This window comes from Rhea pennata, chromosome 2 (assembly GCF_028389875.1).
Source record: "Rhea pennata isolate bPtePen1 chromosome 2, bPtePen1.pri, whole genome shotgun sequence".
In the NCBI taxonomy this organism is placed as follows: Eukaryota; Metazoa; Chordata; class Aves; order Rheiformes; family Rheidae; genus Rhea; species Rhea pennata.
Window position 1 is genome coordinate 108,644,013 of NC_084664.1, and position 13,581 is coordinate 108,657,593.

The 13,581-nt window shown below is 43.7% G+C and overlaps 1 protein-coding gene across 2 annotated transcripts; it reads right to left on the bottom strand.

Moving 5' to 3' along the window:
- Nucleotides 1-1,981: 1,981 nt before the first annotated feature.
- TUBB6 (tubulin beta 6 class V) lies at nucleotides 1,982-10,905 on the bottom strand. Of its 2 annotated transcripts, XM_062570109.1 has the most exons (4): nucleotides 10,765-10,905; nucleotides 10,044-10,152; nucleotides 8,902-9,012; nucleotides 1,982-3,606 (listed from the first exon to the last, which is right to left on the bottom strand). In XM_062570109.1, exons 1-4 carry the CDS (start codon nucleotides 10,819-10,821, stop codon nucleotides 2,543-2,545), a joined length of 1,341 nt encoding a protein of 446 aa, XP_062426093.1. In that variant the 5' UTR covers nucleotides 10,822-10,905; the 3' UTR covers nucleotides 1,982-2,542. The 2 variants fall into 2 exon arrangements, with proteins under 2 accessions (XP_062426093.1, XP_062426094.1); XM_062570110.1 differs by lacking the exon at nucleotides 10,044-10,152 and having other exon boundaries at nucleotides 10,765-10,845.
- Nucleotides 10,906-13,581: the final 2,676 nt, after the last annotated feature.

Genomic DNA, 13,581 nt, shown 5'->3' on the forward strand with positions numbered 1-13,581 from the left:
TGCTTCAGATTTCTGCCTTTGTTTGTCTATTTGGTATTTTTTTTTAATCAGCTGGAAAGAATCCCAGTTTTTTCTCTTTTCAGAAAGAGGGGATTAGGCTGCTTTCCCCAGAGCCTCCCTTTTTTTTTTTTTTTTTTTAATGCATTCTAGCAACTCCCATCCATTGCGAGCAAGCACATAAATGAAATAGCTCATGAGAGGCAAAATGGGATCAGAAGACGTTGTCATGTAGGGGCTCCACAGGGTCAGAATCTATAGTCTGATTCAAAAATCCAATGTGTGGAAAGCAATAAAGAGTCTGGCTGGCCATATGAATAAATACTTCATTTTGGGAATTCCAAAGCTCCTAGTGTTTTTAGTATCTGTCTGTCTAATAGAAGCATTTATGGACCCATTTATAAATGCTTCTATTAGTTATATGTATATATATTTTAAAAAGTATTGAAGTATACATAGAGTTTCACAAACTGTAAGCAAGCTAGCTGGTCTTGGCTCATTCAGAAAAAGTTATGTTAGCACTTTAAATAAAAAACTGTGTGGTAGATGTGTGATAACAGATTCTTCTTCTCTCTGTAGTATGTTGTCCTCCATCTGGGAGCTAATTACCTCCTGTTTATAAAGCCATCAACTAAATTTTTAACTTTTAATCGATGTTTTTCAAGTATTTTGCTGTGTACCATAGTATTAATTTCTCATTAATACATTCAGAGTTTTAGCATACTCTTAGTTCATGCTAAATGCACAGCTACAGTAGCCCACCTTTTATAAAATACATTGTTAGAGATGCTCTATTGCTGCATCATAACTTCTTTTTGCATTACTGGAGAACCGACTCTCTCATAGCTCTTTGAAAGAGAGAGGCAGGCTCCCTGAGGTTCTGCCTATGCCCCAGTGCCAAAGCCAGCTGGGTTCGCACGTTCTAACTACTGCATCAATCCATGAGGTCACTGTCCAAGAGAAACGTCTACTTGATTAAAATGAAATTAGTTCCAGTCTGATGTAGAATAAAATTGGGCAGACAATTCTAGGTTATATGATCCATAAAGATGCCTGGTTCATATTCATTATAAAAAGCTGTCTCATTCCCTGAGACTCAAATTAGCAATACGTAACGTATCTTGTTAGGAGCGATGGATCTTTGGAAATTACACTAGTATGTTTGTAAGGTGCCTTGCAAGTATTGATAAATGCTTTTGCTTAAAAAGTATTTTGGAAGGAGAGAGAAAAAAAGAGCAGAGTTCCTGAAACATTTAAAGTTTGGATTTCCAAAAGGTTTTTCTCTTTGTTTGCTTCTTCTGTTGCCTAGAAACTGACCTAAATAGGACTCCACGAAGACAGAGCCTTCTCCAGTGGAGGCTTGTCAGTGGAGAGGAGCTGCTTAACTGATATAACCAGAAGCATAAAACATGCGTAGAGAGTTAATACGCAGCATCACTTTGCTAAGGCAGCAAGTCAGCTAGGTAAGACAGATCTTTCTATTTTAACTTTAGTATAAGGAGATTAACTGTTGTTCATCTTTCATTTTACCACCTCCTTTGAATATCTTGGATAAATGCTCTTTTTTGTATTTTATCCTTAATCTGCCTTGTGATTTTAATGTATCTGGATAACAGGGCATCCACAGATGTGATGAACTTACAAACCTGACTAGAGAGATACATGAGCAAGCAATCTATGACTCCTCTCACTGTGTTCAGTAGAGTATCTGACGTTCAGCTACACAGGCTATGTGGAAGAGAGATGAGGTGGAATGAGAAGCTCCAGTAACTGGTGGTAACCAGAAAGACAGGAGACCAGCAGCAAGAAACAGGGGTGCCAGTCTGAATCCTAAGTGTCCTTAAGGAACATATCACAAATGCCTAATTTATATAAGCTGTGATTATTCTGCAGCAAGTGACAAAGTCACAAAGTATAAATTCTAAAAACACTAGCCTGCAGCTCACTGGATATTTACACAACAGTGAGTCTCAAAACACTTGCATTTGAGAGGATGCTAATCTTTTTTATTTTGTTTTGCTACCAGAGGTCTGATGTGAAATATCGTTGTTCACATTTACTGTACAGAACAGTTAAATCTTTTTATTATGAATAAATTTTGTTCCTGGCAGTTCAGTATTATACACTCAATACAGAATGATTACTTCAAACTCACAAGTTTTTCTTATTCATAACTGGATGAAAATAGTGCAGCTTTTCATGCCTCTTTTACTTCTTGTACAACTTCATGGAAGACAAATTTTGGAACAAAAAAAAATATATATACCCCAAACTAGCAACCTCTGTTCAGACTCTTAGGCCAAAATATTAACTGAATGCCTTATATTTGTCTCATGAATAGAAATGGCCTGATATCCAGAAGTGCTGAACATCTTCAGTTCCCAGTGACCTCAATGGACTCTGAAAAGCACCTCTAACATCTGAGATCATGCCTTCTTTTTTTTTTTTTTTTTTTTCTTTAAGCTTAAATGAAGGTTTATGAGCCTAATTATTAGAAATCCAGATTTGAGAATTTGGCCTGGAAATTTTTTTTTTCATAACTTCTTTATTCATTGATTTCTTCTTCCTCATCTTCAAATGTTTCCTCTCCATCATTTGCTGTAGCTTCTTGGTACTGCTGATACTCTGAAACCAGATCATTCATGTTGCTTTCTGCTTCTGTAAACTCCATTTCATCCATTCCTTCTCCTGTGAACCAGTGTAGGAAGGCCTTTCTCCGGAACATGGCAGAAAATTGCTCAGAAATCCTTTTGAAGAGCTCTTGAATAGCTGTACTGTTGCCAATGAATGTGGAAGCCATCTTGAGACCACGAGGCGGTATGTCGCAAACTGCCACCTTGACATTGTTTGGGATCCATTCTACAAAGTAACTACTATTCTTGTTCTGAATGGCCAGCATCTGTTCATCAACCTCCTTCATGGACATGGGACCACGGAAGACTGTAGCCACTGTTAAATATCGCCCATGTCTTGGGTCACATGCTGCCATCATATTTTTGGCATCAAACATTTGCTGGGTAAGCTCTGGAACAGTGAGTGCTCGGTATTGCTGGCTGCCTCGGGCTGTCAGAGGAGCAAAGCCCGGCATGAAAAAGTGAAGGCGTGGGAAAGGGACCATATTTACTGCCAGCTTCCGGAGATCAGCATTTAGTTGGCCTGGAAAACGCAGGGATGTAGTCACTCCACTCATGGTAGCAGAAACCAAGTGGTTTAAGTCTCCGTATGTTGGAGTGGTAAGCTTCAGGGTGCGGAAGCAAATATCATACAAAGCTTCGTTATCAATGCAGTAGGTTTCATCTGTATTTTCAACCAGTTGATGGACTGAGAGAGTAGCATTATAAGGCTCCACCACTGTATCAGAAACCTTTGGAGAGGGCATGACACTAAATGTATTCATTATCCTGTCAGGATATTCCTCTCGTATTTTGCTGATGAGAAGGGTTCCCATGCCAGACCCTGTCCCTCCTCCCAGGGAATGAGTGAGCTGAAATCCTTGCAAGCAATCGCAGTGTTCACACTCTTTTCTTACTACATCAAGTACAGAATCAACCAGCTCTGCTCCTTCTGTGTAGTGTCCTTTGGCCCAGTTATTTCCTGCACCAGTTTGTCCTAAAATAATGCAAGAGAGACAAAATATACATATATATACACACAAAATTATTGCTATGGTACTTGGGTGCATACTGAATTCAGATAACATCTATAATAAAAGCTGCGATAAATCTCAGTTAGTTGTACTCTCCAGTTTTGCTTACAAATATCCTTGGAAACATCAGCCAAAACATTTTATATGGTCTCCTTTTGCTTCATATCCCTGGTACTTATCATTTGTGCGTTTTTGGTTGAGTGATTTTTTTCTTTTCAGGTATTTAATGTTCTTTAAATGCAAAGATGGACTTGATTCATTGTTTTGAAAGCTTTCACACTCCCAGTCCTGCTTATTTCATAAACACGAGGAGACTGCTTACATTTAAATGCTCTCTGTTTATAAGGAACATAGGTATACAAAGCTAAATTACAGATATACATTTCTAAATGAAAGTTTCTTGGACTGTTCCTGTGAGTTGCTACTTTTTCAGAGGACCCATTGTTATCATTCAAGGATGAGGCTGGGCTTAAGAAGTGTTATTTAATTTATTAGATCAAGAACTATATTGATTTTTAATTTAGGATTACTTAGCCTTAATCAAAATACTGATCAATAGAAAACTTTAAAGATGTTTCTTGAAATCCTGGGAGTTGGGTGCTTTTTAAACTTTTACTGTTTTCCCCAGGAACTCACTATTCTTCAGAACCTACAAAGTAACTTGCAAAATTGAATTACTAACGTTTAATGAATCCTTCCTTTTCTCCCCAGAGCTTCTATTTTCCTTTTATATACCCTGCATAATCTACTCTGTCTTACGATGGATGGTCTTGCTATGGCATCACTTCATTACTTGGATAACAAGAAGGATTGAAAGGGAGATCAGTTCTTAATATTCTTGTTCCTTGCAGTGTCTGCTGCTTAAAGACATTGTGCTACTGAACTCAGCAAGTTGAGTGAGTGGCACTCGTGAGTGATACATTGTTCAAATATGCATTTTAGTTTCACTGCGTTAGAACTTGGTTTCCTTATGTTGTGTTTGGTTAGTCAGTGCATTGTTCTACATGTTGCTATATTTTCCTCTTTTGAGAGCTTAGGAAGCTCAGCACTTCCTGGCCAGCTGGACAAAGTACAAAATAATGATGTCCTTCAAAACTAAAGAGGATCAAAACTGTCTGCAAGGTACTTCAACATGTCCCCTGCTACAGACAGGGTAGCACATCAGTCTGCACACTAACAAGCAAATAGCACGCCAAGATGTGGAAGGATCCTAACAAAGTAAAATTTTGAGTTTAGGGCTTAATTTTGCAGATTGTCCCTTGAGTAAATTTATCATTCTACTCCAATGGGCAGGGAGACATTGGGAGCCAAGAGAGCAAAGCACAGGGATGGAAGAGAATAGGAATTCATCTTATATGGTAATTGACTCACAAAAAATGAGGAAACAATGTGCTCACAGCAGGGAAAAAAAAGCAAGAGCTGATTCTTTCATTCTATTTCCTTTTGCTTAGTTTGCAGAGTAAGCCTAGAGATCACAGAATCATAGAATAAGGTTGGAAGGGACCTCTGGAGATCATCTAGTCCAACCTCCCTGCTCAGTAGGGTCACCTAGAGCATGTTAGACAGGGTTGCACCCAGGTGGGCCTTGAAGATCTCCAGAGAAGGAGACTCCACAACCTCTCTGGGCAACCTGGTCCAGTGCTCCGTCACTCTCACAGGGAAGAAATTCCCCCTCACGTTCAGGTGCAACTTCCTGTGCTTCAATTTCTGCCCATTGCCTCTTGTCCTGTCACATGGGGCAACTGAAAAGAGTTTGTCCCTGTCCCCTTGACACCCTCCCTTCAGGTACTTATACACATCGATAAGATCCCCCCTCAGTCTTCTCTTTCCCCAGGCTGAAGAGGCCCAGCTCTCGCAGCCGTTCCTCATAGGGCAGGTGCTCCAGCCCTCTGATCATCCTTGTAACCCTACGCTGCACTCTCTCCAGTAGCTCCATGTCTCTCTTGTACTAGGGAGCCCAGAACTGGATGCAGTACTCGAGATGAGGCCTCCCCAGGGCTGAGTAGAGGAGCAGGATCACCTCCCTCGACCTGCTGGCAACATTCTTCCTAATGCAGCCCAGGAGACTATTGGCTTTCTTGGCCACAAGGGCACATTGCTGGTTCATGGTCAACTTGTCATCCACCAGCACTCCCAGGTCCTTCTCTGCAGAGCTGCTCTCCAGAAGGTCAGTCCTCAGCTTGTACTGGTGCCTAGGGTTACTCTTCCCTAGATGCAGAACTCTGCACTTGCCCCTGATGAAATGCCTAATACAGACATCCTGTCCTCCTCCAAGCCCTCCCTTGGTCTTAATCGGAGTCACTCAAACTCCTGGATGCCCACATTATCACTGCTACCTCTCTCTAGTGCTCTAATATCACCTTTGTGTTTCAGCTGCAGTGTTTAACTGGAGCAGTGGGTGTCTACACCAATACTAATGGCTTCACTGGAGCCAATACTATCAACCACTCACATGGTAATGTTGCACTGCACCACTAGCTGGCCACCTGCCCAGGTCCTCCTATGCTTCCATTTGAGATTTCCTCCAACATACTCAGTAGTGTGATGCTTCAAGACTCACTGATTCTATGGCACTGTATCAATACAATCAATGTTATTACTGATCAGCGATTATCAGTGTACATAAACAACAAGCCATGGAAGCTCCAGACTTCTTACCCATGACAATACAACACAGTGTGGAGAAGCCATGGCTCTGATGAGGCTGCCACGTATCTTGAAATCTTGATCGTGACCCTGTGAAACCCCACTGAATGCACTCCATGTAGCAAGTACCTACCAGACCTCTAAAAGTCTTAGACAAACACAAAATTATCAGATTCCGTCTGAACTAAATCTCTAGGTAGAAAATATACCAAAAAAATGATCAAGACTTTTAGAGCAAATCTTACAACCACTGGAAACTCTCTATTATTATATGCAGTCTCTACTCATTCTGCCTTTACCTTTTCTCACTGTGTATTTACCAAGATCTAGAGGAAGTCTACAAGTGGCAGTCCCATAACAGATCCTTCATTCCTGGTACCTCCAGGTACCTGAGAAGAGAGAATGATAGTTTGCACACTGATGCCTAGAAGCACAGTGTGGACAGCATATGATTTACAGAGGGAAGGATAGCTCCTTTGACTGGCCAATAACCATTTTGTGGTCGCCCCTACTAGTTCAGACATAACCTAAGTTGAAATGAACCGGAAACAGCAAGGATGCAGACAAGAAAAGAACGAGAAACATAGAAATGTAGAAATTGAAGCTGCTTAACAAAAGAAGCTATGTCAGAGATTATGATAGCTCCTGGTGGGGAGTTACATGCTGTTAGAAGGAGAGCTGCTGGTTCTCCTACAGCGAGCTCATTCCACTTATGCTCCTTCACCTTTTAGATCACCACTTTGTTAATGCAAACATTAAAGCACAAAGATAGGTTTGTGTCCATTCCAATCTTCTGCTGGTCAGAGCTGAAAGTCTGAACTGAAATTCCTGAATTTGGATTTGTGATCAGGGCTCTTGAACAGAACTGTCATTGATGGTGTGCAAGTGCTCACCAGGGGAACCCACACATGTACATACAAACAAGCAGAGACTGCAAACATCTCCATCAGAATGAGCCCTAGCAGCCTGGGATACAGCAAGTATGGAACTGCTAACTTCTGCCACAAAATCCTTTGTGGGCTGAGGCTAAATTTTTAAAAGAGAATACAAAATGCTTTGTTGGCTTTTGACACAGAAGATCATTACTTCAGCGCTCAAGCAGCCATTCTGCATTATTCAGCAGGTTGGGAGGACAGTGCCTGATGCTGGCAGGCAGCCTCTGTCAGATACTGGTTGATCACATGCTGTTAGTTCATTGTTAGCTTGGCAGAAAGAGAGTACAGTGAACTGAGCTATTGTTGGAGATGGTCTGAATTGATTTTTACTCTGGTTTTATTGGAGGTATGCCAAACTAAAGTTTCAGGTATTTTGAAAGGTCAAGTGAACTCATTTTCAGGGGGCTGCAGGGGGTTAGGAGATAGGGAATGAATGGGGACACCCAAGTATAGAAACACTATATGTAAAGATTCCTTGGTCTAGGGCTTTCCCGCCCCAGCCTTTCTTCTTATCATAATTTAAAAATCACTTGAAAGAAACCTTAGTATCACTGCCATGGTGTACACTGGAGAAGAACAGGAACGTCATTAAAAGTTTTAAGTCTGTTGAAGGCTGACTTTGCTTCTTACTCTCCACCCAAGCGGCAATGATCTGAGGTAAAGTTTGTTTTATACCTTGCAAATAATGTTTATCTTTCCTCTGTCTGTCCCTGGCACTGTTTCTTCCTTATGTTAACACAATATACCAAACTAAGTTGCAACCTAAGCTTGCCTTGGCAGGGGAAGATGGTCTTGTGGCTAATGCATACTTGAAAACCAAATGGAGATGACGGGTTCTCATGGTAATTTTCATTCAGACTTCCTGTTTGGGCAAGTGGAGCACTTAACTTTCACACACTCCATTCTTCTTTAGTGTAAAGGGACTGAAAATGTTTCTGTACTTCACAAGCACACTGAAGTTTAAACCTGATAATGTACATTTTTAAGTTTAGATAGAGTACTAGCACAGTGCAAACTAAAACAGCAGCCACAAAAAACTCTCCAAGAGCTGTAAGACCGGAAATTCCCCACATGCCTTCAGGTTCCTCGTTATGTCAGAAAAATAACTCAATAACTGGATATATATGACAATCTGTTTTCATATTGCTGTTAGTCTTCCTCTGCTATTTACTATCCTACATTTTAACGATCCGCTGAAAAAGTTAAATAAATTACATAGCCTCCAAACAATGTCATACTCAAGGATTTAATATGAAATCAAGTTAACTGTGGTTTGGCTGGTCTGTAGTTGAGGTTTTTCTTTCCATTTTCTGCAGAATTTCCATGAATTTTGTTGTAAATAAGGAGTCTCAAAATTTCCTTAGAGCCCATGTATATTGAAAGCAAATGTAGATTATCTGAATATCACAGGAAACTTTCAGTAGTTTGTTAATTGAAGGAAAGTGATTAACAGAAGAATGACTGTTTCAGCTAACAGGATCTTTTGGAAGGCTGTCTAATTAGTCAATTGGAATTGCACCGTTAAATTATTAGATTTCTCAGTGCTAATGATGACCTTAAACTGTTTGGAATACAAAGGAGGCAACATAGCTTGAATGCTTTTTGATCATTTGCTTGGTAATTGAACATCTGTAAGATATTTGTGTTTGCATTTTTCAAAAAGTGACAATCACATACCAAAGATGAAATTATCAGGTCGAAAGAGCTGACCAAAAGGACCAGATCGCACACTATCCATGGTTCCTGGCTCCAAGTCCACTAAGACTGCTCTCGGTACGAATTTCTGGGCTAGAACAGAAAGCAAGTATGACCTTAGTGTTCTGATATAAACTAACTCTTACACATTCCAATACATTCTCTCATATTAGTCTAGTTTAGGCTGTACATATACAAGTATTTCCTATACAGGCAATCATAATAAAAAACGGTATCATGGGAACATATCACTTCTGCTTAAACAGACTTTCAGTCTTTTGAGGTTTGGTCATACAGATGGCATATTGCTTTTTGAAAACTCAGCAATGGATACAGAGGAGGGAAATTTTTGATTAGAAGAAATGTTTGACATGTTCTTTTCTGTGTATAATGGCATGAATGGAAGGTCTTTTTTGTCCAAATAATCCTAGAACACTTTACAAGCTTTATGCTTGAAGAATCACCTCTACTAAAACAGTGCAAATGGTAGTAGATTGGCACAGCTACCATAGAGAAAACTTCTGCATCCAGGAAGCTTTGGAGGAAGCCCATGTAAATAATATCAGTATGCTGTAGAGAAGTCAAAACACACTTACAGGTTCATGTCAGCAGACTGAAGGACTAGTGATCCCCATTTTGCAATCTAACACTCTCCAACATCAGACAGATTCACAGGACTCAGGCACCTTTGGCATCTTAATGATTCACCTTTGAGTCCTCCATTACTTTTTCCTAGCCCAACCCTCTCAGTCCCAATATCAGGGCCAGTGTACTCCAGTTGCAGGCTCATATGACCAACAGCTTAATTCAGGGCAATTAATAAGACATCTAATGAATTAATCACATGTTAAAAGAGCAAACACCTATTATAGTGTCAGCTAATAAACAAACTTCCACCTCCAGATTGTAAGCCCATGCCCATAGGGACAGCTCTTGCATGTCATTTCTCTCTGCTTTGGGAGATAACAGCAGATATTGGGTGGTGGATGGCAAGTGAAGAGGGCAGCCACATGTGTAATAACGCTTAATGAACCTGTTGCTTCCCAGATCTCTGGGCATCTCTTTCCCCGGGGGAGGGGGGGAGTCTCCTCTCTCTCCCACCCCCCTCCCCATCCCGCACTTACAAGATGATTCATTATAGTAGACATTGATCCTTTCCAGCTGCAGCGCTGAGTCACCGACATAGCCTCCGGCTGGGTCAATCCCATGTTCATCGCTGATCACTTCCCAAAACTAGGGGAGGGAGAGCAGAAGTGGGCCGGGAGCTGCCCGCGGCGCGGCGGGACGGCAGCAGCTGCCGGATTCCTGGCGCGCCCGGGCCCCTCCCTGCCGCCCCGCCGGCGCGGGCGCCGCGCGAGACCCAGCGTTCAAACCCCAACGGACGGGGCGGCGGCACCGCAAACCCTGCGCGGCCGCGCTGGGCGGCGCGCGTTTTTGTTTTTCTTCTCTTTTCTTTCCTTTTTTTTTTTTTTTTTTTTTTTTTTGCCGCCCTTCCTCACTTTGGAGTCACTGCCTGGCTAATCTTAAAAAAAAAAAAAAAAAAAAAAGGTAAAATAAAACAAAACAGAACAAAATCCCCTCTTCGGTTTCAGTGTATCCCACAGCCCCTCACGGCCACAGGGAGGAGGTGCGATGCGCCCAGCTCCTCTCGGCAACGCCGAACCGGGCAGCCGCGCTGACGGCGGGGCGGAAAGGGGGTTAAAATCCGCCCCTACGGGACGAAGCCAGGGAGCGGGGAGGGCGGCTGCCGCGGCGGGCGCGGGGCCCCGAGGCGCTGGAGGGCTTCCCAAGCGGCGGGGAGGCAGGGGCGGGCGCGGGGAGCCGCTCGCTCGCTCGCTGGCTCACCTTGGTGCCGATCTGGTTGCCGCACTGGCCCGCCTGGATGTGCACGATCTCCCTCATGGCGACGCCGCACACGCCCGGCGCTGCCCAGCTATGCGCGGCGGCTCCGGCCCAGGCGGCGCTTTATGGGCTGCGCGGCGGCGGCGGCGGCGCCCCCCCCATTTCTCTCCCCTCCCCTCCCCTCCCCGCCCGGCGCAGCTCGCCCAACGGCCGGCGCCCCGCGCGCGCCGCGCCAACGGCCGCCCCCGCCCGCCAACGGCCGCCCTCGCCCCGCGGAGAGCGGCGGCCGCGGGGCTCTGCTGCAGAGCCGCATCTTCCCCCTCGGCGCTCTGCTTCCAGGCCGCAGTACGTTTTGACAGGCGCCAGGTGTGTTACCTGCAGCCGAGTGCGGTCCTTGTTTTGCTCGTGAGGAAATCACTCTCCTGCTTGTTATTCCTTGGTCCTGTCGGCCCTGCTGCCCCTTCTGCCAGGCGGATTGCTACCCTTCGTCGTAGAGGGAAGTATATGAAGAAAGGGCCGTTCCTTCTCGTTGTCTTGTCAACCTCCATCTCGGCACCTCTGCCTTGTGATGTGGTTTCACCGGCAGGTAACAAGTCACTAACTGAAACCTGTGATTGTGAAGGCAAGCAGTCTTTATGGAGCCGCTTTCCTGAGAGCTCAGGTCACCCACACAGAGGGTGCCCCGGAATTGCATAGTTTGAGTAACTTCATTTGCAGTGAAAAGGGAGACTTTATTTCCCTTCTAGAGAGGAAACAAGTTACCCAGAACTGCTGTATCTCCTTTGTGATTCTTGTGGGTAGCTGTTTGATGGTTTGTCAGGTAGAAAAGAGCAGTCTAGCCTGGCTGCCTGCCTAAATGCCCGTGTGACTCTTCTTGTGTGGCCTCGGTCTGCTTAGCCTGTTCTGATACATCACCCTGGTAGGAGGCATTTGTCTGTCTGTACCCATCTCTGCTGTATGACTACATCTCTTGTGTTGTGCAAGACCAGCCTTGTGGTCACAGTTGCAGAACCTCGCTGCCTGTCCATGTTGTCCTATCTGTCTGATTAAAGGTGACCCACCCAGCTGGGACTCTCCAGGAGAAGGACCTTGGGAGCTCTCTGCAGCTTAGATCATAGTCAAGATAACCCCCATCAGTTAATAAATAACCCCAAATAACACCCCCCAACAAAAATCCACATCTGTCTCTAGGCTGGGAAGCTCCTTCCTTCCTACCTGCCCTTAAATTGCTGTGACTTGACTGATGCCAGCTAGGCAAAGTACTCTGCCCTCCAACCTTGCCTTTTTCAGCAAATGTTGTTCAGTAAATGTTTTTCAGCAGGGCTAACAGCTACCTTCACAAGGCAAATGACCTCAGAGCACTCCACACACACTTTGCTAGATGGAGTCAAATGTCTTTCTGACAACAGTGAAGCAGCTGGAGGATCAGCATGTTTGACTTGCAAGCAGCCACCACTGCAGGATTGGCTACTATTTGGCTCCATTTTCTCTGCAGAAGGACTCAAATAAGTGTCCTTCTATCTGTGATCTGCATTTTTGGAAAAGATCCATGAGCAAGCTATTTGCTCAGCAGCCCAATTAGAGGTCATCTTAGGCTTTGCTTGAATCTCTATATCCTTGGATATGCCCTCCAGACCTGAGTTTCCCACACTTTGCAGATCTTTTCATATATTGCTGTGAGACTCATACTTGCCTGATCAGATCACTATGTCCTGTTAGGATCATTTCTGCTGGCATGTCATTTTTTAAAATTCAGTCTCTGGATCACTCTCTCCCAACATATTCCAGCAGGTCTGTCTGAGTGGGCTTTGCTTGTTGCAAATCTCAAACCATGTTAGTTGGTCCCCAAAACAAGCTGTGGAAGACTTATGTGAATAGGGTTTCTTCAACTTTAGGGCTTGTGTGTCAGAGCAAAGATTAGACTTCTCAATGGTATGCCATCCTGTACTCTGATGACTAGACCTCAGATCATTCTTATACTCATTATAACATTGTTTTCTGAAATTATTATTTAAAAAATATGTTTACTCTAGTGGCATAAAAGATCCTAGGCATAGTTAAAAAAGTTACTACTTTATGTAATGTAAAAATGCTAAACAAAAACACAATTATTAGGGGGTGCTGAAGCCAATAGCCCAAGAGAGGCAAAGCTCCACAGCTCCATGTTCCCAGGTCCAGCCAACAGTGAGGCTGAGTGTGTATTCCCAATAAAGACATACACACATGCACCCACACACAAATACACAAGGTTGGTCAGACTGATCAAGACAGAGAGAAAACACAGCACTCATACAAACAGCCCCAGCAACCTCATTCTGTTCCTCTCTCTGGCTGGTCAGGCTGAAGGCCCATTAATGGAAGATGTACGTGCACATATACAATATGAATCCCTCCAGTAGCTGGCCTTAGACACTCAGTCTATCCAGGAGCTAGTTGCTAGATCCTGTGGTTTCCCATTTGCCTCGCTCAAAGAGACACAAATACACAAACAAGTCTCCCAGGCATCTGGTCGAGACTTTTGACCTTAACAATAGCCAATCTCCAGACCCAAAAGTCTCTCTGGTAGCTGGCTTGGGCCTCCTGCTCCCTCCAAGAGCCAACTGGTTTCTCCAATATCCAGCCCAAACCTGGCTCTCAGGCCTGTTATCCTACTCACCAGTGTGTCTTGACATTCACTAGTGATTACACACCGATGTGTAGACCCACACAACCTGTGTGCACTGTGGTCTCTCCAGTCACTGGCATCACAGACATATAGCCCCCCTTGACTCATGGCCCCATTCCAGTTGCTGGCACTGAGACCTCCATATACACATGTAC

Coding starts and splice junctions, on each gene's coding strand:
- TUBB6 (XM_062570109.1), bottom strand. CDS start 10,821: ATGAGGGAGATCGTGCACATCCAGGCGGGCCAGTGCGGCAACCAGATC. Junction 9,013..10,043: donor CTACTATAATGAATCATCTT/GTAAGTGCGGGA, acceptor TTTCTGTTCTAG/CCCAGAAATTCGTACCGAGA. Junction 3,607..8,901: donor ACCTGATAATTTCATCTTTG/GTATGTGATTGT, acceptor GCATTATTTTAG/GACAAACTGGTGCAGGAAAT.